Source organism: Ursus americanus, chromosome 14 (assembly GCF_024610735.1).
Source record: "Ursus americanus isolate L20-20 chromosome 14, mUrsAme1.1.p, whole genome shotgun sequence".
In the NCBI taxonomy this organism is placed as follows: Eukaryota; Metazoa; Chordata; class Mammalia; order Carnivora; family Ursidae; genus Ursus; species Ursus americanus.
In genome coordinates, this window is record NC_142140.1 from 56,964,889 (window position 1) to 56,992,811 (window position 27,923).

At 59.9% G+C, this 27,923-nt stretch overlaps 1 protein-coding gene across 4 annotated transcripts; it reads left to right on the plus strand.

Moving 5' to 3' along the window:
• SEMA6B (semaphorin 6B) lies at positions 1-26,795 on the plus strand. 4 transcript variants are annotated; one of them, XM_045804337.2, is made up of 17 exons: positions 1-81; positions 16,049-16,198; positions 16,340-16,463; positions 18,111-18,171; positions 18,305-18,367; positions 18,769-18,870; positions 19,263-19,353; positions 19,865-19,984; positions 20,427-20,515; positions 22,004-22,221; positions 23,064-23,195; positions 23,420-23,569; positions 23,948-24,130; positions 24,217-24,363; positions 25,098-25,175; positions 25,274-25,332; positions 25,731-26,795. In XM_045804337.2, the coding sequence occupies exons 2-17, from the start codon at positions 16,078-16,080 to the stop codon at positions 26,654-26,656; spliced, it is 2,664 nt and encodes an 887-aa protein (XP_045660293.2). In that variant the 5' UTR covers positions 1-81; positions 16,049-16,077; the 3' UTR covers positions 26,657-26,795. The 4 variants fall into 4 exon arrangements, with proteins under 4 accessions (XP_045660293.2, XP_087723505.1, XP_087723504.1 ...); XM_087867379.1 differs by lacking the exon at positions 1-81 and adding an exon at positions 11,146-11,242; XM_087867378.1 differs by lacking the exon at positions 1-81 and adding an exon at positions 14,122-14,249.
• Positions 26,796-27,923: the final 1,128 nt, after the last annotated feature.

Below are 27,923 nucleotides of genomic sequence, written 5' to 3' on the forward strand. Positions count from 1 at the left end.
CGCACGGACACCCCCCCCCCCCGCCCGCGCCCTCCCGCCCTCGCGCTCCCTCCCGCGCACTCGCGGCGCTGCTGCTCCGAGGTAAGCGCCCCGGGGCGTCTGCGAGAGGGGGCTGGGGGCGGCGCAGTCCCGGGGTGTCTGTCGGCACGCAGCTGGGGGGCTGAATCGTCGGTTGGGGTGGCCGGGTGAGGCGCTAGGATGGGGGCCTGAGGGCCCCGCCGCCGGGGGGGGGGATGGATTTGGCCGGCGAGGGGGTTTGTGGAGCGCTATCGCGGGAGGATCTGTCAGCGACGCAACTGGGGAGGGGGCTGGATTTGGGGGGGGGCACTGTATGGAACGGTGTAATGGGGGTCCAGTAGCAACGTTTTGAAGGGGCTGGATTTGGGCCTGGGGCGCTGAATGAAGCACCATAATGGGGGAGTCTAATGGCACCGCAGCTGGGGGGGCCTGGATTGTTGCCTGGGGGCCTGTATGTGGAGCTATAATGGGGGTTCTGTCGGCACCGCAGCGGGTGGAGACTTTGTCCGGGGGGGCCGTGGGAGGCACAATAACGGGGCTCGCGGCTGCGCCGCTGGGGAGCTGGATTTGGGCCCAGGTGGGGGGTTCAGGGCCGGCAGGGGCCTGCTGGCCGGGGGTGGGGGGTGGTGCCGGGGGGCGGAGCCCTGAGAGCTAAGTCGAGGCGGACCCGGGACCGGTGCGGTGGTCCTGGCCCGGTGAGGCCCCTCCACCCCACTCCGCGGTCCAGGCGCCGCACCTTGGGCGCCCCTGAGCCCTCTCCTGCCGCACGTCCGGCCCAGAAAGAGTACAGGGCCCGGGCCGCGGGGGAGGGGCCGCGGTGGGTGAGAGAGCCAGCCGGTCCGGATCCCCCCGTTGCAGTGGGGGCCTGGGGGTTCGGGGCCCCCCAAGAGCTGACAAAGGGACAAAGAAAGCGTCTCTCTCCGAGCGCGCCGGGAGAGGTGGGGGGCGCCGAGTATGGCCCCCCTCCTGCGGGCGCTGATTGGTCCCCGGGGCGGGGGTCACGTGCCCCCCCTCCGCCCTGCTCTCCGCCTGCGGGCGCCCTCCGAGTTTAGGGCACCTCCCAGAGGGGGCGCTGCTGTAGGAACCACCCCCGCCCCCCCTGCCCCGGACGCGTAGATGCTGGAGCTGGAGTATTTGCAAGAGTCCTGTGGCCGAAGGCGATTCACAGACCCTCAGCCCCTGTTTGGCCCTCTCCGGCTGAGGTCTTTGGCATCCTACCGGCCCCGCCCCTTCGCCCCCCTCACCCCACCCCCCACCCCTGAGGTTGTCATCTTTGACCCTCAGACTGGAGGAGAACTGAGGCTTGGAGTTAGAGGAAGGGGCCTTCAAGCTGTGGGGATCTGGGTTTGGGCTTAAGGAGGAAAGCGGGAGGGTGGCTAATGGATGGGCCGATAGAGGAACCCCCCCACCCCATTTACAAAATTGCATTTCTTCCTGTTTCTCTGAGTTCCCTGAGCTTCTCAAGGAGGCCGCTGGCTGGAGCATCTCCTCCTCCATGGGCTCCCCCCACCCAGCCTCTTTCCCACATCCTAGCAGATGCTGTTGGGCTTCTTCAGGGGTGGATTTGGAGACGTATCTGGGCAATTGCTTTAAACTCTATTCAGAATGAGCACAGCATGTGGGGAGATGGCTGCGGCTCCCCGGTGGGGTCAGGGCCCACCTGGGAGGGGGTCCTAAGCTCTCCGGGAAGTCGTCTGGGAGGTCACTGTGGCCCATAGGAGATCCCTTGAATACTGGGTAGGTGGCAACCTGGCAAAAGCCTCGTTCAAATGGCATGTGTCAGCCCTGAACTGGCCCGTTCCCAAGAGTAGATGGGGAAACTGAGGCCCAAGAAATTGGCAGAGTGGGCAAAGAGGGAAGCCAGACCTCTCCCCTCCTGGGGTTGCTAGACAGGGTTAAGGGGGAAAGGAGCTGCCACACGCTGGGAGCCCTCCCAAGGGTTACCCTGGACCCACCCACCCCCTGTCCACTCTGGGCCGTGTGGAAATTTAGACCTGGAACCAGTTCCCCAGTCCTCTGCAAAAGAAAAAATTCAATGGAGAGGGAAAAGCTGGGGCTGAGAGGAAGAGCACAGCTGTGTGACCTCAGACAGGTGTCTAGCCCTCTCTGGGCTGCCATCTCCCAGGAGGCAATCTTTGGGTTTAGGGCCGGAATGGAGGGAGATGAGGCAGAGAGGTCACACAAGAACGCCCTGGGTTTGTACCTCTCTACTCTCCCTCCGGTTCCTGCCTACCCCCTGCCAGGGCTGAGCACCCACGGGTCCTCAGGGTCCTGTCACCTCCTCTGCTTTGAGGTGGGAAGGTGTCTCTGAGCGGAGGTACTACTTACCCGGGAGGGGCCCCCCTCCTCTAGGTTTTGTGTTCGCCTTTGTCCACTGGGCAAGAAGGTGCTGGAGCCAGGCCATAGGAGAGTTTGTCACCTGCAGTGGCTGCCCAGGGCTTGAGACGGGAGTTGCTGGGGTTACCTGGAGCTGGACCTGGAAGATAGAAATCAAACTGTCCTTGGAAAGGTGACCCTGACGTCAGCCTGCAGGACAGGTGAGCTGGGTCCCTGGAGGCTGAAGGATGTGCCGGTCGCTCCCGTCTCCTGGGAAGGTATTATCCCTGGCTGACCCCAGGGTATGGTCCATCCTGCCTGCCTGGCCCTTTGTCAGAAGATGCTGGGGGGTCCAGAGAGGCCTCAGCCAGTGTCAGGACAGATGGAATCGGGGAAGACTGCCTGGACGAGGGGGTGCTGGCATTGGACTTGAGGGATGGGAAGGATGATGCCAGGAGAAGAAGGAGACAGGGATTCGAGGTAGAGGGAGCGGCCGTAATAGCCACGGCAGGGTGTGTTGAGGGTGCCCTGAGTGGCTGGACTATTTTAGGGGTGGGAGATAATGAGCAATTAGGCCCGAGAGTTGGATAGGGGCCAAGAATGCCAGGTTGAGCTTGGGCTTTATCCCAAGGGCAGTTAGAACCCATGGAAGGTTTTAGAGCAGGGGAGGGAATGGGCAATGTTTTAGACTTTGAGCAGCCGAAAGGAAGGGTAGCTACCAGGAGACAGGCTCCTGGAAACCCAGTGAGCTGCTTGGAGTGGTAGTGAGTTGCCTGTCCCAGGAGGCAGGCAAGTGAGGTTGATAGCCATCTTTCTAGAATCCTGGAAAAATAATTTTGATATTGGTCAGGGCAATCCTCCAAATTTCTTTTAAATTTCTGGGTACTCTGGGGTTTTTCTTTTTTTTTTTTTTTTTAAAGATTTTATTTATTTATTCGACAGAGAGACAGCAGCGAGAGAGGGAACACAAGCAGGGGGAGTGGGAGAGGAAGAAGCAGGCTCATAGCAGAGGAGCCTGATGTGGGGCTCGATCCCACAACGCCGGGATCACGCCCTGAGCCGAAGGCAGACGCTTAACCGCTGTGCCACCCAGGCGCCCCTGGGGTTTTTCTTGAACTGTAGTTTAAGATACTGTGATTCTGAAACTCTAAGCCATTTAAGGGGCTGGGGATTCTCAGAGTGATTTGTCCAAGACCCAGCAGTGACCAGGGCTGACTGTGAGTGTAGCCTCATTTAGCAGAAGTAGGGAAATTGAGGCTCCAGGCAGCCCCGGACTCAGGCCTCAGCCACCTGCCCCACATCCTGTTGTTGAATTCCCCAGGAGCGGCTGCAGACCAACCACCCCTCCCCCACCAGACACAGCACGGGGTTGGCCCGCCAGAGCCAGGGTTCAGTGTGTGGCCTGATCGGTCTGGACCTGAGCCACATACTCTCTCATTATCACCGTCGTTCGTCACCTGGCCTTTGGGGATGTCCATGTAAAGTGACAGGCATTAGAATGTGCCACAGAGGTGACTTGAGGGGCCGGAGACCCCTCTCCCACCAGCCCTGCTCCATGACTCTTCACTGGTGGCCGCCGCAAGGCCTGCTGGGAGGGAGGCCCAGGCTAGCGAGGACTACATTTCCCAGGATGCACGTTGGCCCTGGCTGAGCCTGCCTTCCAAGGGCAGACCTAAGGGAGAACTTACCAACTTCAGGGAGGAATATGGGTTCTCAGAGAGGCCCTGGGGGATACTTGGTCCAGGGCAGCTGGGGACATCCGTCACTCAACAAAAGCTCCTAGGGGCCTCCGTGTGCCATGACCATGCTGGGTGACGCTGGGATCCCAGAGAAAAAGGCTTTAGCTCTGGTGCCTAGCTGGCCCTCAAGAGGCTTCCAGGCTGGAGAAGGGGAAACAGGCAGACCCTGGCCCTCTCTGCTTCATGGAGTCAGAGCCCAGGCACAAGGAGCAAATGAGACTGGGGAAAGTTGGTCTCTGTCTCTGCCCAGCGGATCAGAGAAGATGAACAGAGGAGGGGCATTGAAGCTGGGGCAATGATGGATGTGTAGGAGTTCATAGTGGGGGTGGCTACATACTTTGATAGTGTTAGAACCTTCTCCCTTTCCCGGAGGCCAAAGAGTCAGAGCCCCTGGGCAGTTGAGACAGCCTCACTGAATTATTGCCCTTAGAGATTGTCCACTTGGGTCAGACTTACCTGGGTTTGAGTCCATGTCTTTGCTCACTCACTCACACATTCATTCCCCCTCGTCGAGACTCAGTTTACCCATTTGTAAAGCATAAATGCTATTCTCTCTCCCTTAGGGTTGAACAGTTAAAGAAGAGGACACAGGCAACATGCTAGGCATAGTCCTGTTGTTTTTCTTACTCCGGAAAAAGGAATAACTTTGAGAAGCAGGAACTTGTGACCTCTGGCCCTGATCTCATTTGGAGCTTTGTGGTTTTTGCTCTTACTTCATGAGCTGACAGATATTTCATAAGTGTCTATCTACTAGGTGCTAGGTGCTGGGTACCCAGCAATGACCAAGGCACACCGGGTCCTGCCTTTGTTGAAGTCACAGCCAGGTGGGGCACGGATACCAACTAGGGAAATAACGTACATCAAGTATAATCAGTTTTCCCGAGGACAGTAATACCGGGCCATGTAGCTGAGGAGGACAGGGCTGTTCTAGCCGATGGTGTCAAAGAGCGTGCCTCTGAGGAAGTGGCATCTGAGCTGAGACCTGGAAAATGGGATTGAGCCAGTCATGTGGAGATCTGGAGGAAGAGCATTCCAGGAAGAGGGTATAGGCAGTACAAAGGTCCTGGGGCAGGACTCTGCCAGGTGCACTGGGTGCATTGGAGGCCTGTGTGGTTGGAGCAGAGTGAGTGAGGGGGAGAGACTGAAGGAGGGGCAGGTCTTACAGGGCCTTGGGGGCCTCAGAGGAAGACCTGGGCTTTTACCCCCAGTGAGGCTTGAACCCCAGAGGGCTGCGGGCCAAGGCTGCAGCACCTGACTCGGGACTCACAGCCCTCTTATGGCTGCTGTAGCAAGGGCCAGAGCTGAGAGACCAGGGGCGAGGCCTCCGTGCTGGTCCAGATGAGCGATGATGGGGGCCGGCCTAGCTGAGGCAGGAGAGGGGGAAAGAAGTTGGTGGATGGGGTAGATTTGGGACTTGCTTACAAAAGGATGTGGAGAGAAACAGGGCCCCTTTCTCTAAGGTGTGGGGAGTACTGTGGTTAAGAGTGTAGTGTCTAGACTATATGTCCCGGGTTTGAGTCCCAGCTAGGCCATTTCCTAGCTGTACAAACTTGGGCTCTCACTCACCTACTCTGGGCCTGTTTCTTTAACCATAAAATGATAAGAACGCCTCCCACCTGCCCCACACAGGGCTTAGAACACAATAGATGCCCCTGAGTGTTTGCTGTCATTCCCCTTTGAAGGTCTGAGCCCCAGGCTCTGTGGAGAAATGAGGCACAGATTGGGGTAGCAAATTCCCTGAGGTCACCCAGAAAACAGGGGCCCCTGGCCCTCACTATTTTTTCTCTGTTGACACACAGTTCTCATGCCCCATCCCCCAGAGCCCATGTCACTCTGCCAACATCTCTGCCATTCCTGAGCCCTGACTCACCAGGACTTGTGGTCCACTCTGACCCCAAGGCTGTCCCCCAGGACCTATCTCCCGCCTTTGTCTTCTTCAAGTTCATTTGTCAGGTCTTCCATTCCCAGCAACACTTAGCACAGCCCTGCCTGCTTCCCACCCAGCGTCTCTTAGTGGTGTCCCCTTGCAGAGCTGCCCTTCTGGTCCCATCCCACTTGGGGATCCCTGTGGCCTCCCACACAGGGCCTCTGGGGGAGGGGCAGAGTGACTGGAGGAATCTGGGTGGAGGGATCAACCTGGGGGAGAGGAGGGCCTCCAGAATCCCAAGAAAGGAGGACCAGGTTCGCCATCTTTTTGGATCCCAAGGGCAAGAACCAGATCTCTTTGTCCTCCCTAAAGTGGAGCCCCCAGAACCAAACCTTACTCCCCTCTGTCCCCCAAAACTGGCCCCAAGAACAGGGCTCAGATCCTCTGCATTTCCTTCAAGGGCTGAGAACAGGGTCCGTCTGTCCCCAGGCCTACCCAGAATTCCCCCCTTGAGAATCTGTGGGTGTCCATCCCCCCCCAGCCCCAGCTCCAGCCCCACTCTGGATTCCCCAAGAGCCCCCAGCCCCCTCGGGCGGGCGGCCCCCTCCCAGGCCCTCTAATTACCCACTGGGTATAAATGACACTTTAATTTTCTCAGAATGGTCGCCGCATCGCGGAGAAAGCAGCCCCCCCTTCCCCGTTCCTAATTACAAGTTGCTGCTTCCGAATTGCCTCCTGGCGGCCCAATTTCCAAACAGTGATTAAAATTAATTACCCAGAGCCCCCCCCCCTCGTCTGGGCCTGGAGCCCCGGGGGCCGGTCTGTGGCCCCCACTTGAAGTCCTGCCTCTTCCACCTGTTCTCCACCCTGGCTCCCCGAGTGGCCTGGGGACAGGATAGCCTCTCTCTGGGTCTCGCTTGCGTATCCGCCAACATGCATTTTGGCTGTTCGGCCTCATAGACAGATGGCGCCTCGTGGGCTCTCGGCAAGAGGCAGCATAACCCAGCGGCCCGGGTTCGGATTCCAGCCACACCCTTCCGTGCTGTGTGACCTTGGCCGAGTGGCTTCACGTCTCTGGGCCTGTTTTCCCATCCGCAAAACGGAGATGGTGGTGCTGGTGTCTGTCTCCTTGGGCTGGGGTGGGCAGGAGATGAGTTCACATATATGAATTGTTGGGCCCGGCACGGGGCCCAGTGTCGGGGCTTCATGAAATCTCAGTGTAAATCCCTGCTCTGCCGGCCACTGCGGGCTGCACGCGGAAGGTGGCTCAGAAACTCGCGAGCACCCAGCATGGACTGAGTGTTTGCTGAGCGCCCCGCTCTGCACCAAGCCCTGGACATGCGTGACCCTGGCCACAGCGGACGCTCCGGCTGTGCTCGTGCACAGTGGGTGCTCAGAAAGTCTGCAGTAAACATCCCCGCAGCTCTTTTGCAAGTAGGGACTGTTCGTGGGACACTCGTCGGGCTGGTATTTGGGGAGAGCCCCGGTTTGCAGAGGAGGAAGCAGGAGGACGTGCTGCTGCAGCCCAGGCCGGAGAGGGAGAGGGATGAGTTCACCGGCATCCCGCAGACTTTGGAGGGCTAGGGGGCCTCTCTCCCCAGCCCCTCCGCGGCCAGGGCCCCAGGGACTCCCTCTGGCCGCTCTGCCAAGTTCCTAGACAGCCCCGGAGCCCGACTGGGCTGCCACAGGGGGCGACTGAGGCAGCTAGAGGAGGCAGCTGTAAGCAGAGCCGGTAACTAGACCTGGAAGGCGCAGGGGCCCGGCTGCTGGGCTGGGTTACTCGATCCCCCCGGGGACACCGGCCCCGGAGCTGGAATCCTGGGGCCATCAGGCTGACAGCAGCTCCTTCTATGGAACTGGAACCGGCATCCCGCCCCCATCCTGGCCATGGCAGATGGAGAAACAGGGGCTCCGAGCCTGGCCCACAGTCCCTGGGTGCCCTGCCCTGGCACAGTGGCCCAGAGAGGGTGAGCTGTTGGCCCAAGGCCGCCCAGCGAGGCCATTTCACGTCACATGAACACCTGCGTACCGGGTCCTGGTGTGTGCCTTAATTTACAGACGAGAAAATTGAGGTACAGTGTCTGGTCTGGAGAAGGGGGAGAATCCCAGAGGTTCTCTCTCTCTCTCTCTCTCTCTCTCTCTCTCTCTCTCTCGGGCAGCTTCCCCCCACCCGCTGGGATCATCCCACTGCTCCGGGAACGTTTCCAGCCCCCAGGCCTTTGCCCTTGCGGAGCGCCCTTCCCTACATCTTCACTGCTGTTACCTCCTCAATCCCCAGGCCTCAGCTGGAATGTCCTTCCTCCAGGGGTCCCCCAACCCCGGACCTGAGCAGCCCCTTTGCCACCACCTGCCATTTTTACCATTATTTGGTAACCTGCATACCCTGCCATCTCCCCCGTGGAGTGGGGGCCCCACAAGGGCAGGGCTTTGCAACTGTCTCAGTCACTGCTGTGTCCCCGTGCCTGGAACAGTGCCTAGCACACAACTGGCACACAATAATTGCTCATCTAAGGAGTGAATGGATAACTCCCAGTGTAGGAGCCAGAGCTGGACACAGTCGCTCTCAGGTTGGTGAGGTTGGGTGGAGGTGAAGGAGGGTGGTGGCTGGGGGAGCCCAGGGACACAGAGGCTCAGCCAGGGCAGTCAAGGAAGGCTTCCTGGAGAAGGAAAACCCACATGTAGCTGATATAGGTGGTAAGCAGGAGTTGGCTGTGGGGCTTCAAGGAGCAAAAGCAAGCTATGTCTGGGGGATTGGGGGGGGGGGTCCTGGGGAGCAGCTGGGCCTTGAGAAGGCTGAAGACATCCCCCGGCAGAGGGGACAGCCTGAGCAAAGACCTGGATGTGGGACTGGTGAATTCTGGGCGTGCCTGGCAGGAGATGAGGGCAAGTGAAGGTTAAGGTCATCCCCAGGGTGGGAGGGTTTCCTAAATGTCAGCGCATAGAAATCAGCTCTTCCTTCTGTGGGTGCTAGGGATCCATTGCTGGCCTTTGAGCGCGGTGTGGGCTGAGCTTGTGAAGATTGCCTGGGGGAGAGGGATCAGAGAGGAGGGTGGCATTGCCCTTCAAGCCCAAATTCTCAAAAGCTAGGAGGGAAATGCCCAGGCCCGAGGAGGGACCAAAACTCCATCCCCCAGGCTTTTAGCTTCTGGGAGCCTCTGAAAGCAAGAGGGATTTCAGATAGATAGAAAGTAGAACTTCCCTGCTAAGGCGGAGAGGAGGGGGGAATCATCCCCAGCTGCGGGCTTATTTCTGGAGCTGGGCTGTCGGCAGCAGTGGCCACTGGCCACGCATGGCTGTTGAATCACGTGTGGCTGCCCCGAATTGAAATATGGTCTAAAGGTAAAACACATACCAGATTCCGAAGATTAAATGCGGAAAACGGCATGCTGAAATGTCTCGTTACTCATTTTTACGTTGATTACTGGTGGAAATAACAGTATTTTGGATCAATTGGGTTAAATAAAACACATTATTAAAATGAATTTCCCCTTTTGAATGTGGCCGCCCGGAAATTGAAAAGGACACGTGTGGGCGTGGTTTTCTGTTGGACGGCGCTGGTCTGCGTTATGTCCTCCCAGCGGCAACGTTGTAGGCTTGGACTTGGAGTCAGCCGCTGCTTCTAGGTGGGGCAACCAAGGCCCACGCGGGGGAGGCAACCCTCGGAGGGCAGAGTCGGGATTTGAACCTGGGCTGGCCGATGCTGGAGACCCAGCCACTACCCTGGAGCTCTTCAGCTAACAGTGTTGTCCATCCAGCCTGCATTCTGGGCCTCAGTTTCCCCAACCCACCAATAAGATTAGACCCGCGGTTGGCCAGCCTGGCGCCCAGTGAATTGAGGTCCTCGGAAACTGTTTGATGGCCAGAAAGCCATCAAGGGAGGGGGGCAGGCAGCAGCTTCATGGGGGGATGGGTGTATAAACTCTGACACACGGGCGTGAGTGCACACGTGCAGCCGGCCCGCCATGGCTGGGCACACGCGTGTGCTGTGGTTGCTTCTACGGATACGTGTGAACACACAGAGGCCGTTACGCGCCATGGACGTTAGGGCCTGTGGACATGTGTGGCGGGGCCCACACCCCTGTGGACGTGGGCCAAGTGGAACCAGGGAGGAGGGCAGATCTGGACTCCACTCCTAATGCTGACACTTAGTTCAGTCACTTACTACAAGCCATTATTGAGCACCAGTGGTGTGCCAGATGTTGTGGGGACGCGTCGTTGACCAAGACACACCCCAGACTGCTGTCCCAGGGCTCGCCGTCCAGCAGGGCGGACGGGCTCTGAACAGGCCGATATGAGGGTGATTATTTTATTTGGGGGTACCCATGCACGAAGATTGTTGTGCACACCGATCCCTACGAGATTTTACTAAGTGCAGGCTCTAGTTGGGGGGGGGCTGGGGGGGGCTTGGAGCTCTGCATTTCTTTTCTCTTTCTTTCTTTCTTTCTTTCTTTCTTTCTTTCTTTCTTCTTTCTTTCTTCTTTTTTAATTGTATTCATTTGAGAGAGTGAGAGAGCACAAGCAGGGGGTGAGGGAGAGGGAAAAGCACACCCCTCAATGAGCTGGGAGCCGACATGGGGCCGGACGTGGGGCTCGATCCCAGGACCTGGAGACCGAGACCTGAGCCATCTGAGCCCCACGGGGCTCTGCATTTCTAAGGGCTCCGAGTAAGGCTGAGGCTGCTGGTCTCAGGACCACATTCAGAGGAGCAAAAGGTCTAAATTGGACCCTTCGAGAGTGCGATATCGGTGGGGAGAGGCATGGTGTGCATGGAAAGGGTAGAGGCTCCCGGAGTAGAGGGGTAGGGCTGGGGGGCTGCCTGTGAGGATGTGGCCTTGCCGCAGAGATCTGGAGCAAGGACAGATGAGTTATTACCCTTCGCTGGCGCCCTGCGGCAGGACCACACCTGCCTCGCTGGGGGGCGCCCGTGTGGCTGGAGCAGAGCGGGCGAGAGGAAGATGGGGGGAGGGGAGGGCGGGGAGGGGTCTGGGGACAGTTCGCGAAGGGACTTGGGGGCAGCAGGGAGGAGGATTTCCCCCAGGGAGGTGGGAGCCCTGGAGGGCTGTGGGTAGAGGAGGGCCAACCTGACTCAACGGCTCAAACGCTCCCTCTGGTGGCCGCTGCGGGGAAGACGGACGGTGGGGGGGCGGCGACGAAGAAGGGAGCCTGGGACCAGGGTGGAGGGGACCGCGCGCGTCCGGGCGGGAGACGGTGGGTGCTGGCCAGGAACGGACCGGAAAGGAGCGAGGATTGTGGATAAACTTGAAGGCAGCGCCCACAGGACTTGCTGGCATTGGGCGTGAGGGTGAGGGCATGAGGCTGGGGGGCAGGGTGTTGGGGGGCGCTGGGGGAGGACTCCCAGGCGGGGCCTGCGCCATCAGCCGAAGCAGGGGCGACAGAGGAGGCGCCAGCCGGGGGTGGGGACCATCAGCTGCCAGTCAGGAGATCAGCTTGACCTGTACGTTCAGCGCCGTTCCGGTGACAATCCCGACAGGGTTTATGTTTTATCTGTTGTTTGGAACTTAGCGGCTGATCCTAAAATGTATACTGACCTGCCGCGGGCCAGGGGAGCCCGGACACCTTGACCTGAAGAGGTGCCAGGTGGGAGAAATTTTCCAGAAGGAAACTAGAGCCCATGTCAAAGTCACAGTAACTGAGGTGTGGGGAAGACGGGAAGACGGTCCAGGGGCCACCTGAGGACTGGAGAAGGTAAAGTAGGGTGGCTTTGAGGAATTTCCACCTCTGCCTCAGTCTTCTCATCTGTACAATGGGACCGGGTGCCAAGAGTTGGAGTGATGGTTGGGGTTCTGGCAGAGAGGTCTTGCCACAGCCTGAGGCTTCTTGGGGGGGGGTGCTCTGTAGCTTTCTGACTGCATCTCCTGTGTGTCCCCAGGGCCGCAGGCAGGACACACGCCCTTCCACGGGCAGGCAAACGCGTGGGTGAAGGGATGCCCTCCACGCCGCGGGGCACACAGGCTGGCCACGCGGCTCCCCCCATCTGGCCCTGGCGGGGGTTCCCGGTGGCCAGGTGCTCAGGCTTCATCTGGGCGGGCGCCGGGTGGCTGCTGGCAGAAGCGCCTCGAGTTTCATGGAGAGAAGCAGATGGTCTTGGGGGGATGGGGGAGGTGCCGAGGCCTCCAGTAACCCCAGGTCAGGGGGTAAACTGAGGCCAGGTGCAGTGAGTCAACCCCAGAGTGGCCCGGACTCCCCCAAAAAAGCATGTGGGGTTCAGTTCAGTTTCACAGCACCCGCCTCTTGGGTGCGTTTGCGGATTAAATGAGTTAATTTAAGTTTTTACAGTGCCTGGCACATAGTAAGTGCTTGGTGTTTGCTACCTTTATTTTTTATTGGGCTCCCACTGTATGCAGGGCCCTGTGCTGGGTGCTGGGGACACAGTGGTGGCCAAGACCCTATCCTGCCCTCTCAGGAGTCTCACTGTCCAGCGGGGGAAAGACAGACAGCCAGGCAGTTAGAAGGTAGGGTGCTCAGGGAGCTCATGGGGGACACACAGGCACGTGGGAGTCTGGAGGAAGCCCATCTGGGCTGATCTGGGAAGGCTTCCTGCAGGAGGTATCTGAGCAGAACAAGTTTACCAGGTTACTGGGAGCAGGAGGAAGGTGTGCCAGGCAGAGGGAACAGCATACGCAGATGTCCAGAGGTGGAAGTGGAGGAGAGGAGCTGGGACTTCATTTTGAGGGCACTGGGGAGCCATAGAAGGGTTTAGGGCAGAAGTTCTCAGCTGGGGCTGATTTTGCCCCCCTCCCCCCCGTGACACTGGATAAATGTCTGGGGAAATCTGTGGTTGTCACACTGGGGGTTCTCCTGGCATCAGGTGGGGGGACCAGGGATGCTGCTTGACCCCCCCCCTCCAGTACCCAGGACATTCCCCCAGAGAGAATAGTTGCCCTGAATGTCGATAGTGGCAAAGGGAAGAGACTCTGGTTTAAAGCAGGGGAAAAAGAGGTGAGATTTGAGTTCTAGAAAGATTCCTTTGCTACCTTGGGAGGATACCGAAGGGGCAGGACTGGAGGCTGGGAGACCAGGCAGGAGGAGGTGGGGGCTGGGCTACAGGGCACTCAGAGGACAGGTAGGGGACAGGAGGTCAACACCCCATTCTTAGGCTAGGGGATGCTGGGGCTGTCCTTAAGTCGAGGAGCTGGTAGGAGAAACAGGTCCGGACAAGAAAAGCCCAGTGTGGATCCCAGGGGTCCTTGGATGGATCTGTGGGGCTGGGGTCAGGTGGACAGAGAGGGCAAATGAACTCCTTCCCAGGCTCCAGTTGCTGCGTCACAGAGTCAAGAAAACCAGAAGAAAAAGTCAGCCATGAGGTCCCATCCATGCACTTGGGTATTAAGTTACTGCTAGCCTGTCTGGGTTGAGGGTTGAGGGAATGGGCTGGGTGATCATTGATCTTCGTTATGGCCACTGGGGTGCTCAACCCCTAGGAGCAAAATCCTGGAGCCAGAGAGCCCTGGGTTCCACCCAGCTGCCACATCCTCTCTGGTGAGACCATAGCCCCCAAATCAGACCCTCAGTTTTCACATCTGCAGAATGGGCTGACTGTTACACCACTCCCACTACAGCCAGCGGGGGGCTCTGTGAAGTAATTCCTGGAAACCACCCAGCCCCCACTTCTGGTACGTTCTGTGGCAACAGCAACAGCAGGAATCATAGTGATTAGCATTTATTGAGCACCTGCGCCGCGCCAGGTGCTGTGCTAATACCTGCCACAGCTAGGAGATCCATACTGTTCCCATGCCCATTTTACAGATGAGGAAACTGAGGCCCAGGGCCAGAACGTGTCCAGGGTCACACAGCATGTAAATGGCAGAGTTGGGCTTTGAACCCTTGCAGCCTGGCTCTGGAGCCCTGCATGGCCACTGAATGGAAGCCTTGTTTGGAAGGTTCTGATAAAACATGGAATAGAATGTACAGGGCATCACCTCACACCCATTAGAATGGCAACTATCAAGAAACCAGAAAAGAACACATGTTAGCAAGGAAGGGCTGCTGGCGGGAATGTGAGGTGGGGGCAGTTCCTCAGAGAAGTGAAACATAGAATCACCATGTGATCCTTGGTCTACAACCAAAAGAATTGAAAGCAGGGTCTCAAAGAGATGTTTGCAAACCTAAGTTCCTAGCAGCCTTATTCACAATAGCCAAGAGGTGGAAGCAACCCGCGTTTCCATCGACAGGTAGACGGATAAGCGCAGTGCAGTCCATCCCCAAGCTGGAACAGAGTCCAGTCTTAGAAAGGAAGAACATCCTGACACCTGCCACGACATGGAGGGACCCTGAGGACGCTGTGCTCGGTGAGAGGAGCCAGACCCAGAAGGACACATCCCACAGGACCCCACTCCCAGGAGGTCCCCAGAGGAGTCCCGTCCACACAGACAGAGAGGAGATGGTGGGAGCCAGGGCTGGGGCAGGGGGTGGGGAGTCCGTGCTTCCTGGGGACAGAGTCTCCGTGTGGGGAGACGGAACGTTCTGGAGACGGAGGGTGGGTATGGTTGCAGTACAGTGTGAGTGCTCAACTGAGCTGTGCACTTAAAAATGGTTAAGATGGTAAATTTAACACAATATAAAAAGAAAAATGTTTAAAAAAAAGAAAAAAAAAAAGGACAGCGCTCCTGAGAGGCCAGGATGACCCAGGCAGGTGTTGTTGGGGGAGAAGGCTGGGGGGGAGGGCAGCAGCAGGCTGGAGGCCATGTTGGGGGCCTTGACTGCTCTGCAGTGGCTGGGACCTAGATTGGGGTCACTGGGAGCCATGAGAGGCTGTGGAGCAGGGGAGGAGCCAGGGAAGGAAGCTCTTAAGGAAGTAGAGGCATGTCCCGTGAACACGTGGGATCCGGGCATCCTCTGAGTCACAAACCCTGGAAGTCCAGGGTCATAGAGAGGAAGCTCTTCTGGTCCACGCAAGGCCTTCCTGTTTTTTGGCCCTGAATCCTCAGAGGCAGGCACTCCAGGGCCAAAGTTCCCGTACCACCTTCACCTCCAGGGGTTCAGAATCTGGAGCTCTGAGGCCAGGACAGGGCGTGGAGATGTCCCTGCTGTTCAGACGGGGAAACTGAGGCACGGGGCTTGCCTGAGGCTTCCCGGAAGGACGAGGCTGCAGGTTTCTCTCAGGACCTCCAGACGGCACCCCTGCTGGTAGGGGTGTGGAGGGCTGGGTTCCAGAGGGTGAGTTCTGCTCACACTTCCACTAACCGGTCATCATCCGGTAGGAGTCTCCATGCTGCACACCGGGCAGGTGCTTCAAATTACCTTGAACGGGGGGCGGGAAGCAAGCTCCCCTGAGAGGTAGCGAGGTGCCTGTCACTGATGTGTTCAAGCAGAGGCCAGAAAGACTGGACTTGGGAAGGAAGTCAGACACACCGGGGCCCCTCTGAGGTCCCCGGCCAGCAACATTCTACGATTCTAAAGGATAGCAGTTCCCAGATTGTGGTTTCTAAATTCTAAGACACTGACAAATTTTTTTGAGCCTTTCACTTTAAGATTGTTGTGGGTTTTTTTTTTTAAGATTTGATATATTTATTAATTTATTTGATAGAGTGAGCAAGTGGGGGGGAGGAGCAGAGGGTGAGGGACAAGCAGACACCGCGCTGAGCAAGGAGGCCCACGCCGGGCTCGATCTCACCACACTGAAATCACGATCTGAGTGGAAATCAAGAGTCAGTTGCTTAACTGACTGAGCCACCCAGGTGCCCCAGGATTGTTGTGTTTTAATTGTAAGAATTCTTGAATATATGTTTTGAGATTGAATTACTTAAGTACGGGTTGTTAAGTGTTCTGTCTGTCGTTATCGTGACTGTTTTTTAATTATTTAATATCATTTCATTTAAAAGTCATTTAAATATTGTCATTATTAGCTTTTTGTTAGAAACCATTTCCGGAGCTCTCACTACGATGTGGTCAGAAAGTCTTTCTGATAATTAAATAAGCGCCGGCATTACTATTATTGCGGTGGTTGGTGGTGTGTTTTATTATTACCCCAATGGGGAGTGTCTTTGGTGCTCGAAGGGGCAGGCCACTGCGGCTCGCAGGCGCCATCTCTCGGCGGAGGGCGGGACTGCAGGCCCCGCAGCTCACCAACCAGGCCCCTCGCCCGCAGGTCTCACTTCTCGTCGCCCCGACCTCGCCATGCGGACCCCGCGAGCGCCCCCTCCTCGCCCGGCCCCACTGCTCCTACTGCTGCTACTGGGGAGAGCCAACGGCCTCTTCCCCGAGGAGCCACCGCCACTCAGCGTGGCCCCCAGGGACTGTGAGTGGGGGTCCTGGGGGAGCAGGGGTCCAGAGGAAGGGTCTTGGGTCCCAGCTGGGTCTGCTGTCCACTTCCCTCAAGGGCTCACCAGGCCAGGCTCACCCCAGCCCTGGATCACAGCCCTCCCCAACCCTCCCCCAGACCTGAACCACTACCCTGTGTTCGTGGGCAGCGGGCCAGGACGCCTGACCCCTGCAGAGGGTGCTGATGACCTCAACATCCAGCGAGTCCTGCGTGTCAACAGGACCCTATTCATCGGGGACAGGTATGAGGGGTTGTTTGGCAGAGTGTAGGGTGAGGTGTGGGGAGCAGGTAGCAGCATTTGGGGGAGGTTTGCTTGATGGGCCGTATTGTTTGGCTGGAGTACAGTTTGTCATCTTTGGGGTGGGACTTTAGAAAGGGTGCTGACTGAATTCCACCGGTGGTTACAGCCCGGAGTCTGCTATGGTGTGTTTGCAGGTGGTTACAGCTTTTTGGTTAGAATTCCCTGGTTTCTACAGAGGTTGCTGATGTGGGGCTCCAGCGCTTCTCTGAGAAGATGACATTTGAGTTGAGACCTGGGTGATAAGGAGCCAGCCATGGGGACATTTCGGGGGAGAGGGAGAAATCTGGACAGGGAGCACAATCTATGCAAAGGTCCTGGGGCAGGATCTGGCCTGGGGTGTTGGAAGAACATTGAGGAGGCCCGATTGGCTGGAGCAGAGTGGGTCACGGGGAGAGAGGGGGGAGGGGAGGACAGAGAGGGGACAGGGAGGTCATGCAGGGCCTTGTGGGCCTCAGGGAGGACTTGGGCTTTTCCCCCAGTGAGGTGGGAGCCCTGGAGGGCTTTGGGCAGAGGAGGGTGGGACCTGGCTCAGGTGCTCATGGGTACCCTCTGGTGGCTGCTGCGGGAAGGACAGACCGAGGGCAGGAGCAGGGTGACCAAGGCAACGGCGACTGCCCTGGTTCAGGGTGAGCTAGGATGCTGGTCCCGGAGTGCATGAGCCGTGGGTAAATTCTTGGTAGACATTAAAGGCAGAGCTGACAATATTGGCTGATGTGGGGGAGGCAAGGAGAAGTGGCAAGTTGAGGGTGGCTCCCAAGTTGTGACCTTCATCCCTGGAAGGACAGGGTGGCCTCGGCTGAGATGAGCAACAAGGCAGGACAGGTGTAGGGGACAGTCGGGTGCGGCGTGGCTGAGCTGAGTGTGAGACACCAGGGAGCCCCCCCCCCCCAAAGAGACCTCCAGGATCAGCCAGACCCCAAGTCTAGAGCTCAGGGGAGGCCTGGGCTGGAAACAGGACTGTGGGTGTCATCCTGCCATAGACCAGGGGTGGGGTAACGGGGGGAGTGGATGAGGCTGCCCAGGAGGGGAGCGGGTGGGGAGGCCCAAGGACCCAGTCTGGGCACTGGAGGAGGGATGGGAGACCGAGGGGGCCGGAGGGGTGGGAGGGGAGTGACGTCCCTGGGGAGTTCCCAGGAGAAGGGGGGGGCGAGGGTTGGGGGGGAGAGTCAGTCAGACACTGCACGACGGGGAGGAGGACAGAGAAGTGACTGCTGGACTCCACACGAGGTCGCCAGTGACCTTGACCTGGGCAGTTTCTGCGGGGGGGGGGAGCCTGGGGGAGCCTGAGAGGTGGTGGGAGGGGCACCGGACAGTTCGTCATGCTGGGGCTAGGCCCCTAGAGCCATGGGGTGTGTAAGCGTGAGGTGGCGTGTCAAGGTGGATGGGGCCCTAGAACCTGCGGGTCTTTTTCGGGCCCGGGGAGGCGTGCGATGGCACGCTGGAGCACGCGGCATGTTCCGTGGTGCAGGCGCGGCTGAGGCATAGCGCGCCCCTGCGTGTTACGTGCGGGACACGACTGCTGCTGCCAGGAGGGGGGGGGGCGGGGGCGGGAGGCTCCCATCCTCACTAGCTGCACCTCTCCCCCAGGGACAACCTGTACCGGGTGGAGCTGGAGCCCCCCACGACCACGGAGCTGCGGTACCAGCGGGTGAGGAGGGGGCCCAGGTGGGAGGGGTGGGGGCAGCACTTGAGGCTCCTGCCAGGGGGCCCTGACACGGTGCCGGGGAGCAAGAATTGGGCGGCAGGGGTCCCGCTCCCCTCACCACTCCCTCTGCTCTCAGAAACTGACCTGGCGCTCCAACCCCAGTGACATCAACGTGTGTCGGATGAAGGGCAAGCAGGAGGTGAGTGGGCCCCGGCCACGCCTCCGGCCACGCCCCAATCCGGCCCAGCCCGGGGCAGATGTCCCTGGGTCTCTGTCTCCCGCCAGAACCCTCGCGTTGCCGTGGCTACGCCCAGAGCCTGGCCACGCCCCCGGGTGGTCCTCAGGCATGGCCACGCCCACAGCCTTGGTCTTGCCGGAACGCCATCCCTTCCGTGGCCGTCGATGCAAAGTATTCCTGCGCGGTGGCGGGTTCCTCAGTCCCCTGGAAGATCCAGTCCCATTTCAGCCCCTGATGTGGTCCCAGCCCTGGCCACGCCCACACCCTCGGCCCCACTCTGCAGCCCACCCCGCCCTCTACACTGGCCACGCCCACCCCGTGGCCACGCCCACCATTGCTTTTGTCTTCCCGCCCCACCACAGGGCGAGTGTCGAAATTTTGTAAAGGTGCTGCTTCTTCGGGACGAATCCACGCTCTTTGTGTGCGGTTCCAATGCCTTCAACCCCGTGTGTGCCAACTACAGCGTGAGTCCCCGCCTTTCACAGCCCTGCCTGCCCCAGGGCCAACCTCCTGGTCTTGGCTCACCTGCCCTCTGCTGGCCAAGCCCTTTCCCCAGGCCACGTCACCTCCTACGGGAAGCCTTACTGGATATGCCCTCCTCGAGAGGAGGCTTCGAAAGGAGATCCCAGAAGCCATAGTTATTTAAGCTACAAGCCAGTTATAGGATTAACTGGAACTGACTCTTAGACCCGTTCGCAGATCAGTAAACTAAGCCCTAGAGAGCTTCAATGACTGACCAAAGCCATGGTCGCCACAGTGACCACAGCATCCAAGGTGGAGGCAGGATTCCTCAGGGGTGGGGGGGCTGCCAGGTGTGGCCAGGAGCTCTGTCACTCAGGCCCCGTCCCCCCTGCAGATGGACACACTGCAGCCCCTCGGGGACAACATCAGCGGCATGGCCCGTTGCCCGTATGATCCCAAACACGCCAACGTTGCCCTCTTCTCCGGTGAGTGCCCCCAGCTCTGACCATCTGATGGGGCCCAGCCCCGACCCATGTGGTGTTTTCCACTCTTGGAGTTGGGTTAGTGTGAAGGTGGCTGTGATGCAGGTAGAGTCTCGGCTACAGTCAGCGCTCAGCCATGGTCAGCGCTCAGCCATGGTCAGCACTCAGCCAAGGTCAGGGCTCAGCCATGGTCAGCGCTCAGCCATGGTCAGCGCTCAGCCAAGGTCAGGGCTCAGCCATGGTCAGCGCTCAGCCAAGGTCAGGGCTCAGCCATGGTCAGCGCTCAGCCATGGTCAGTGCTCAGCCATGGTCAGCACTCAGCCAAGGTCAGGGCTCAGCTGGGGGAGCTGAGATCCACCTGGTCTCGGGCTTAGGTGGCGTCAGGGCTCAGTGTAGGGACAGGAGCTCCTTGGGCTCTGGGCTCAGTCTTGGAAGATCAAGTTTTGACTCACCCCGCCCCTGGCCTCTGTGATGTAACTTCTCACCTGCTTCTCCCCAACTCACGCCCATCCAGAAGGGATGCTCTTCACCGCCACGGTGACCGACTTCCTAGCCATCGATGCTGTCATCTACCGCAGCCTGGGGGACCGGCCCACTCTGCGAACCGTGAAACACGACTCCAAGTGGTTCAAAGGTGGGGCAGGCATTCATCAAATTCCCCCACCAGAATAAGAGCCCCAGAGGAGACAGGGAGGGGGCTCCCATCTCATCTTTGGAACCTACTGACCTCATTGAAGATGAAGCTAGAGGAAGGATTTCAGTCGGATCTAAAGTAGAACTTGCTGGAAATGGGTGGTTTAGAAGCCTGGAATGGAACTACAAGAGGTGTATAGCGGGAACTTAGCTCTTCAACAAAGATAGCTGATATTGCTGTTTGTGGAGGGTAGACAGTGCTTTTAGGATTCTGACACCCAACACCCACCCCCAAAATCTTTGAGTCTGTTTTATTTTGCCTGGGTAATTGGCCAGTGTCCCCCCTCCACTGTAAAAGCATTCACCAAGCTGATGTGTTCACAGCCCCCAGAAACTCTGTTTCTCATGTCAGGGACTGGGTTCTGCCCCCTCCTTTCCTACAGAGCCCTACTTTGTCCACGCGGTGGAGTGGGGCAGCCACGTCTATTTCTTCTTCCGGGAGATCGCGATGGAGTTTAACTACCTGGAGAAGGTGAGATCCTGTCTCTCCCACTCCTGGTAGTGGGGCGTGGAGCTGAGAGACTCTGGTCGTGGGAAGTGGGGAGTAGAGGTGAATCTCCACCAGGGGCAAGAGTTGCCACCCTCCACCTCTTGTCCTCAAGACCCTCCACTCCAGCCAGGACCAGACCCCTGAGGCTGGAAGACGTTTATGGAGCGGCCTTGGTGCACACAGCCCTGGCTGAGGTTCATGGGTTTGAAGGCCAGTAACATCTCGGGTTCCAGGCCTGGTGTCGTTGCTATTCGCCTGTCCACCCACCCATCTCTCAACCATTTATCCGTCCTTCATTCACTGTGCATCCCTCTGTCCACTCACCCTCGCACTCAGCCACCTTCTCACTTACCCATCTCTGTAGCCCGCCCACAATTCCGTCCACTCACGTATCATCTATCCATTTACCCGTCTGCCCACCCATCGACTCAACGATCACCCATCCATCCACCCATCTGCTCATCTACTCGACGTCCCACTCTCTTCCTTACTCACCCATTTATGCAGCCACCTGAGCGTTCATTCATATCCCTGACCAGCCACTTATCTGTCCTATTCATTAGCTCCTTCATCTCCTCCTCTATCTGTCCACCCTTCCGTATATCCAATTGTCTAGCCGCCCCCCCGTAACTTACTCATCCATGCTATTCAACGTTCCATCTCCCCACGCGTCCGCTCATCCGTCTCCCCACGCGTCCACTCATCCGTCTACTCATGGAACTACTCACCCATTGGTCTGTCCTGATGTTCTTCTTCGTCTGCCCGTCCATCTATTCCTCCTCCATGCAACCACCCAGTTATCCACTTACCCATCCACCCATCCGTGCACCCGCCCATCCGTGCACCCGCCCATCCGTGCACCCGCACATCCGTGCACCCGCACACCCCTTCATCACCCATCTGTCCGTTCATCCATACACACATCCTTCTACCCATCCATCATCTCCTTTATTATTTTTCTCATTATCCACCATGGTCTCTTTCAAATTGTTCTTCCATCCACCCATCTACCCATCCATCCATCCATCCATCCATCCAGGAATCCATCCATCCAGGCAGCCGGACAGTTACGTGCACAATCTTCCATTTACTACTAGTGTGACCTTGGGCCAGTCACTTCTCTTTCTCTGGTCCTCAGTTTCCCCATCTGTACAATGGGGATATCGTCCCCTCTTTTGTAGAGTCTGGGAGCAGTGTAGGAGATGATGAGGATTATGTGCCTGATACACCGTGAGCGATCCGCAAACACGCGAGATTCGGATTGGGATGGCCATGCTTTCGAGGACTGTCACTGACATCCCCACGTTTCCACTGGGGAATGCGGTGCTGAGAGGAGGATGGTGACTGTCTGGGGTCACACAGTGAGCCAGGGACAGACTCCTCCATCCCGGCCTGGGTGATGGCCAGTGCGGCCTGAGGGCAGCCTCCTGGACATGGGGCTCAGGCCCCCATTTGTCTGCTGTTGCACAGGTGGTGGTGTCCCGCGTGGCCCGGGTGTGCAAGAATGACCTGGGAGGCTCCCCCCGGGTGCTGGAGAAGCAGTGGACGTCCTTCCTGAAGGCGCGGCTCAACTGCTCCGTGCCTGGGGACTCCCACTTCTACTTCAATGTGCTGCAGGCCGTCACGGGTGTGGTTAGCCTGGGGGGCCGGCCCGTGGTCCTGGCTGTTTTCTCCACTCCCAGCAACAGGTCAGAGGGCCCCGAGGGGAGCAAACTGGGGCACTGGGGGGACAGGAGCGGAGCGCTCCATATTCATCATATATTCCCTGGGTCCTGGGCTGGGCCAGATTGGATTCCCGAACGGCATCAGCCCCAGGCTGGGGTGGGACAAAGCCAGATACAGACCCTCCATGGCCCTTTGATCAGAAGTGGGCAGATGGGGGATGTCCTCATCCTCTGCCTTTAGAGGAGGGGGTCAGGGAGGGCTTCCTGGAGGAGGGGACATTGGAATGCCACCAATGGGTGTGAGATGGCAGGAGAGGGAAGAGCATTCCAAGTTGGAGGAATAGCACGTGCAGAGGCCCTGAGGCTGCAGTGAGTTTGGTATGTTTAAACAATAGGGAGGAGGCCCCCCCACCCCCGTGGCTGGAGAGGAGGGGGCAAGGGGGAGAGTAGAGGATATGAGGGCAGAGAGGTGACGAGCCACTGGGAGGAGCCTGGACTGTATCCTGAGAGCTCTGGGGAGCCATGGGAGAATGAGGAGCAGAAGAGAGACAAGGTCAGATGTGCATTTTCGGAGAGCCCCCTGGGGCATGGGTTGAAAGGGGCCAAGAGTGGCATCTGGGAGACTGGATGTCCAGGCAAGTGACAACGGGTGGCCATGGAGGGACATGGGTGGCCATGGAGGAGCTGACCTGTGGTCCGGTCTGAGCCCTAATGAGGAAGCAGAGTGACTGGACTGGGTAGGTGGCATCTGTGACCCAGGGGAGGGAACATCTGACGGCTTTACTGGGACAAAGACTCTCCGGCGTGCTTGTCCAAGGCAGTGCCCTCCACCAGGCTCACCGCTGCCTTTCACCTAACCCCCCCAGCATCCCCGGCTCGGCTGTCTGCGCCTTTGACATGACTCAGGTGGCCGCTGTGTTTGAAGGCCGCTTCCGTGAGCAGAAGTCCCCTGAGTCCATCTGGACGCCCGTGCCGGAGGATCAGGTGCCGCGGCCCCGGTGAGAGCCCCCTCGCTCCTGAAACAGGTGCCCAGGTGGGGTCCAGACCCTAGGACAAAGGGCTGGGACTTCCAGGTGGTTATCTGTTGCTGAGTTCAGCTGTACCCATTACACAGACGCAGAAAACTGAGGCCCTTTGGCAGGGCAGCAGGTCCCCTGGCAAATCAGAACCCCTGTGTAGGGATGTCCGAGTCCACCCTGACCACCGCTTCCTCCCCACCTAGCCCCGGGTGCTGTGCGGCTCCCGGCATGCAGTACAATGCCTCCAGCGCCTTCCCGGACGAGATCCTCAACTTTGTCAAGACCCACCCCCTGATGGACGAAGCGGTGCCCTCTCTGGGCCACACGCCCTGGATCGTGCGAACTCTAATGCGGTCAGTCCCATGCATGGCTGGGTCCCGGCGGGGCAGTGGGTGGTGATGAGAGCCCAGGCCGGGGGTGGTGGGTGGGGAGGAAGAATGGGGCCCCCTGTGGGCATGAGGGCAAAGAGGAGAGCGGTCCTGCTACAACCAGGCCCTCCGGACAGCTGAGCATGCAGTGACCCAGGGCCGCGCGGTGGGGACGGGGGGAGAGAGGTGAAAGGGGAGACGCGCCCAGGCTGGAGCCCAGCTTGGGGGTCTGTCTCTCTGTGATGTGCACCCATGTTCCCATGCCCACATCCACTGTGCCTGGCATGGGTGCTGTCTCCGCAGGTGCCCAGGGCACCACAGGGGCTATGGGACCAGCCTAACCCCTGCCCACCCTGGCCCCAGGCACCAGCTGACGCGAGTGGCTGTGGATGTGGGCGCTGGTCCCTGGGGCAACCACACCGTTGTCTTCCTGGGTTCCGAGGTGGGCACCGTCCTCAAGTTCCTCATCTGGCCCAATGCCAGCACCTCGGGCACCACGGGGCCCAGTGTCTTCCTGGAGGAGTTTGAGACCTACCGGCCAGACAGGTGAAGTGGGCGGAGGTCCGGAGGTGGGACCGGTGGGTGGGGAGATGGGGCTCCCCCTCGAGTCTTACCAATCTGCACCCCCGCAGGTGTGGACGGTCGGGCGGCGGCGAGGCAGGGCAGCGGCTCTTGAGCCTTGAGCTGGACACAGCCTCAGGTGGCCTGCTGGCAGCCTTCCCCCGCTGTGTGGTCCGCGTGCCTGTGGCCCGCTGCCAGCAGTACTCAGGGTGCATGAAGTGAGTGCCCCCGGGGGCAGGCGGTGGAGGTGAGGGGGAGGCAAGGGGAAATGAGCATGGGAGGCCAGGGGAACCAAGTGCAAGACCAGGGCCCAACAGCATTCTGACTCACTGAACAATGAGCTGATGAGCCACGCAGGGGACACAGCCCCTGCAAAGGCCCTGGGGCAGGATCGGGCCTTTTATGTTGGAAGAACCTCAAGGAGGCCCAACTGGCTGGAGCAGAGTGAGCGAGGGGGAGAGAGGGAATAGGGGAGCACCGGGAGGGGAATGGGGCAGTCCTGCGGGGGCCGGGTCTTGTGGGCCATGGAGAAGACTTGGGCTTTCAAAGGTGGGAGCCCTGGAGGGCTGTGGACAGAGGAAGGTGTGAGATCTGATTAATCTTTAAGAGCAGCAGGAGCGAAAGCTGGGGTCAGGAAGACAGCTGTCCTCCTGCCTTTAAAGTGGGGGCAAGATCAGATGTAACGTCCTGGTGCGCCCCCAGGCTCAGCTGAGCCCTCAACAAGGAGAAATCCTTCCTGGAGCCTGCCCTCACGGCAGTAATGACACCTTGACTCCAGGCCCCGCTCTGCCACTCGGGCACAAGTGAACTGTCTTGAGCCCTATCTATAAAGTGGGGGACTAAGTAGCCCCTAGCTCAAAGATTTGTCACAAGGACTCTGGGAACTGACAGTCAGAGGTGCCTCGTAAGGGACCGTTGTTGATGGACCCACTGGGTCACTTGTCTGCTCTAGGAACTGTATTGGCAGTCAGGACCCGTACTGCGGGTGGGCCCCTGATGGTTCCTGCATCTTCCTCAGTCCCGGCACAAGGTACTGGGGGAGATGGTGTGGGGGAGCGTGTCTGGTCCACCTGATGCTCAGGCTGTGAGAGAGAGGTTTCTGCTGACTGCCTTTCTTACCCCTATTAGAGGCGCCTTTGAGCAGGACGTCTCCGGGGCCAGCACCGCAGGCTTAGGGGACTGTACAGGTAAGCGGAGTGCGGGACGGCAGGGGGCTGGGCACCACCAGGGTTCTCCTAGTGCCCTTTGATGCCCAGGCCCAGAAAGACGGAGGTGGCCTCAGTTAGGGCATTGGAGGGGCAGGGGTTCCACTTCCAGGAGGGGTGGCAAGGGAGAGACAGAGAGAGGCCCAGAGACAGGCCACGAAGCAGACAGACAGACTCGGGAGAGGACACACAGACACCAGCAGAGAGATGCCAAGAGACAGGCAGACAGGCTCTGAAAGGGACCCAGAGACACCAGGAGGCAGACGGACAGACGGACAGACACACTCGGAGAGGACCGGCGCACAGCCGGAGGGGCCGCGGCGGCGGGAGGCGGGCCCGGGCCGTCCCCGCCGCCCCTCTCACGCGGCGCTCCCGGCCAGGACTCCTGCGGGCCAGCCTGGCAGAGGAGCGCGCCGGGCTGGTGTCGGTGAACCTGCTGGTGACGTCGTCGGTGGCGGCCTTCGTGGTAGGCGCCGTGGTGTCCGGCTTCAGCGTGGGCTGGTACGTGGGCCTCCGCGAGCGGCGCGAGCTGGCGCGCCGCAAGGACAAGGAGGCCATCCTGGCCCACGGCGGCGGCGAGGCCGTGCTGAGCGTGAGCCGGCTGGGCGAGCGACGGGCGGCCGGCCCAGGGGGCCGCGGCGGCGGCGGCGTGGGCGGCGCCGGGGGGCCCCCCGAGGCGCTGCTGGCCCCCCTGATGCAGAACGGCTGGGCCAAGGCCACGCTGCTGCAGGGCGGCCCCCACGACCTGGACTCGGGGCTGCTGCCCACGCCCGAGCAGACGCCGCTGCCGCAGAAGCGCCTGCCCGCGCCGCACCCCCACGCCCTGGGCGCGCGCGCCTGGGAGCACGGCCACCCCCTGCTCTCGGCCTCTGCCTCCTCGTCCCTGCTGCTGCTGGCGCCGGCCCGCGCCCCCGAGCCGCCGCCCGCGCCCCCCGCGCCCGGCGAGCCGGCCCCAGACGCGCGCCTCTACGCCCGGCCCGGCCGCGCCTCGCACGGCGACTTCCCGCTCACCCCGCACGCCAGCCCGGACCGCCGGCGCGTTGTGTCGGCGCCCACGGGCCCCTCGGACCCAGCCCCCGCTGCCGACGGCCTCCCGCGGCCCTGGAGCCCGCCGCCAACGGGCAGCCTGCGGAGGCCCGGCCCCCACGGCCCGCCGGCCGCCGCCCTGCGCCGCACGCACACGTTCAACAGCGGCGAGGGCCGGCCCGGCGACCGCCACCGCGGCCGCCACGTGCGGCCCGCCACGGACTTGGCCCACCTCCCCTCCTACGGGGGCACGGACAGGACTGCGCCCCCCGTGCCCTAGGCCGGGGCCCGGCGCCTCGGCGGTGCCAGCCACGGGAACCAGGAGCGAGAGAGCCGGCCCAGCTCCAGTGGGTGCTCAAGACCCCCACCCCACCCGCGTGGGGGCCCCTCAGCCACACGGAAGCACAACGAGCTCGGCCCCCCTGCCCCGCCCGGGGCCGCGGGACACTGAGACGGTTTGGGGGTGGGGGGGCGGGAGGAATGTGCTATGGATTTGAGGTTGACCTTCTGCGCGTGGATTTGGGTTTGTTTTCCAATTGGCGTTTCTTTTGCAGATTTCTATCCAATTGCACAACTCCGTTCTCGGGGTGTCAGCCAGGGGGGGCGGAGCTTGGAGGCGGCAGGACGGGGGAGGGGCCGCATCTGCAGACCCAACCTCCCCGCCCCCCCTTTCCAGGCCCCTCCTCGACCCAGGCTCCTGGCGTGTGTGGGTGTGTGTGTGTGTGTGCATGCCGTGTTCGTGTGCAAGGGGCCAGGAAGGGGAGGGAGGTGTGTGTGTGTGTGTGCCCACGAGGGCTGCTGCCGGCGTGTGTGTGTGTGTCGCGGCGGGCCACGCGTGCAGTGTACCTGTCTGTGTACGAGGTGGTGGCCCCAGCGGCCTGGGCGTTGGCTGAGCCGGCGCCGGGGCTTCCAGAAGGCCGGGGGGCCTCCAAGGTGCCGGTTAGAAGTTTGAGGGGGAGACAAGAAGGGGTTTTGGGCAGGGGGGCCGGGAGGGCCTGCCCAGAAGTCATATTGGCAGCAGCTGTCTAAAGGGCTTGGTGGTCTGGGGGCGGGGAAGGCGGGCGGGCCCCACTGTAAATACGGCCCCAGGGTGGTCAGAGGGTCCCATGCCACCCGTCCCCTTGTGACCTCTCCCTTGACCTCCAGCTGACCATGCATGCCAGCTGAGTGGCCAGCTGAGTCCTGGACCCTCTCTGGAGTTTGCCTCCCCCAACCCCCTCCCCATCAATAAAACTGTTTACAACCACCGGCCCCCAAGACTCTGGGTCTGCTGTCTCTGGGGGGCGGGACCTGGGCCACACTTGCCTGAGCAGTTGGGAGTCTCCCGTGAGACTCATGGCAACAAGCAGAATTTGGGGGAACTAGGTGTGGAAATGGCGGGAGGCGGTATCTTCATCTGGATGGGGCCAGTTTCTGATTCATCCTCGGGCAAATATTTAGTGTGCTACGTGCCAGGCACTGCTGGGGACGAAGATCCCTGTCCTCATGGAGTTCACGGCCTAGTGGGGGGACACCACACCGGCCCCATACACACGAATTAGGACGGG

Coding starts and splice junctions, on each gene's coding strand:
- SEMA6B (XM_045804337.2), top strand. CDS start 16,078: ATGCGGACCCCGCGAGCGCCCCCTCCTCGCCCGGCCCCACTGCTCCTA. Junction 19,354..19,864: donor CAACGTTGCCCTCTTCTCCG/GTGAGTGCCCCC, acceptor ACGCCCATCCAG/AAGGGATGCTCTTCACCGCC. Junction 24,364..25,097: donor CAGTACTCAGGGTGCATGAA/GTGAGTGCCCCC, acceptor TGTCTGCTCTAG/GAACTGTATTGGCAGTCAGG.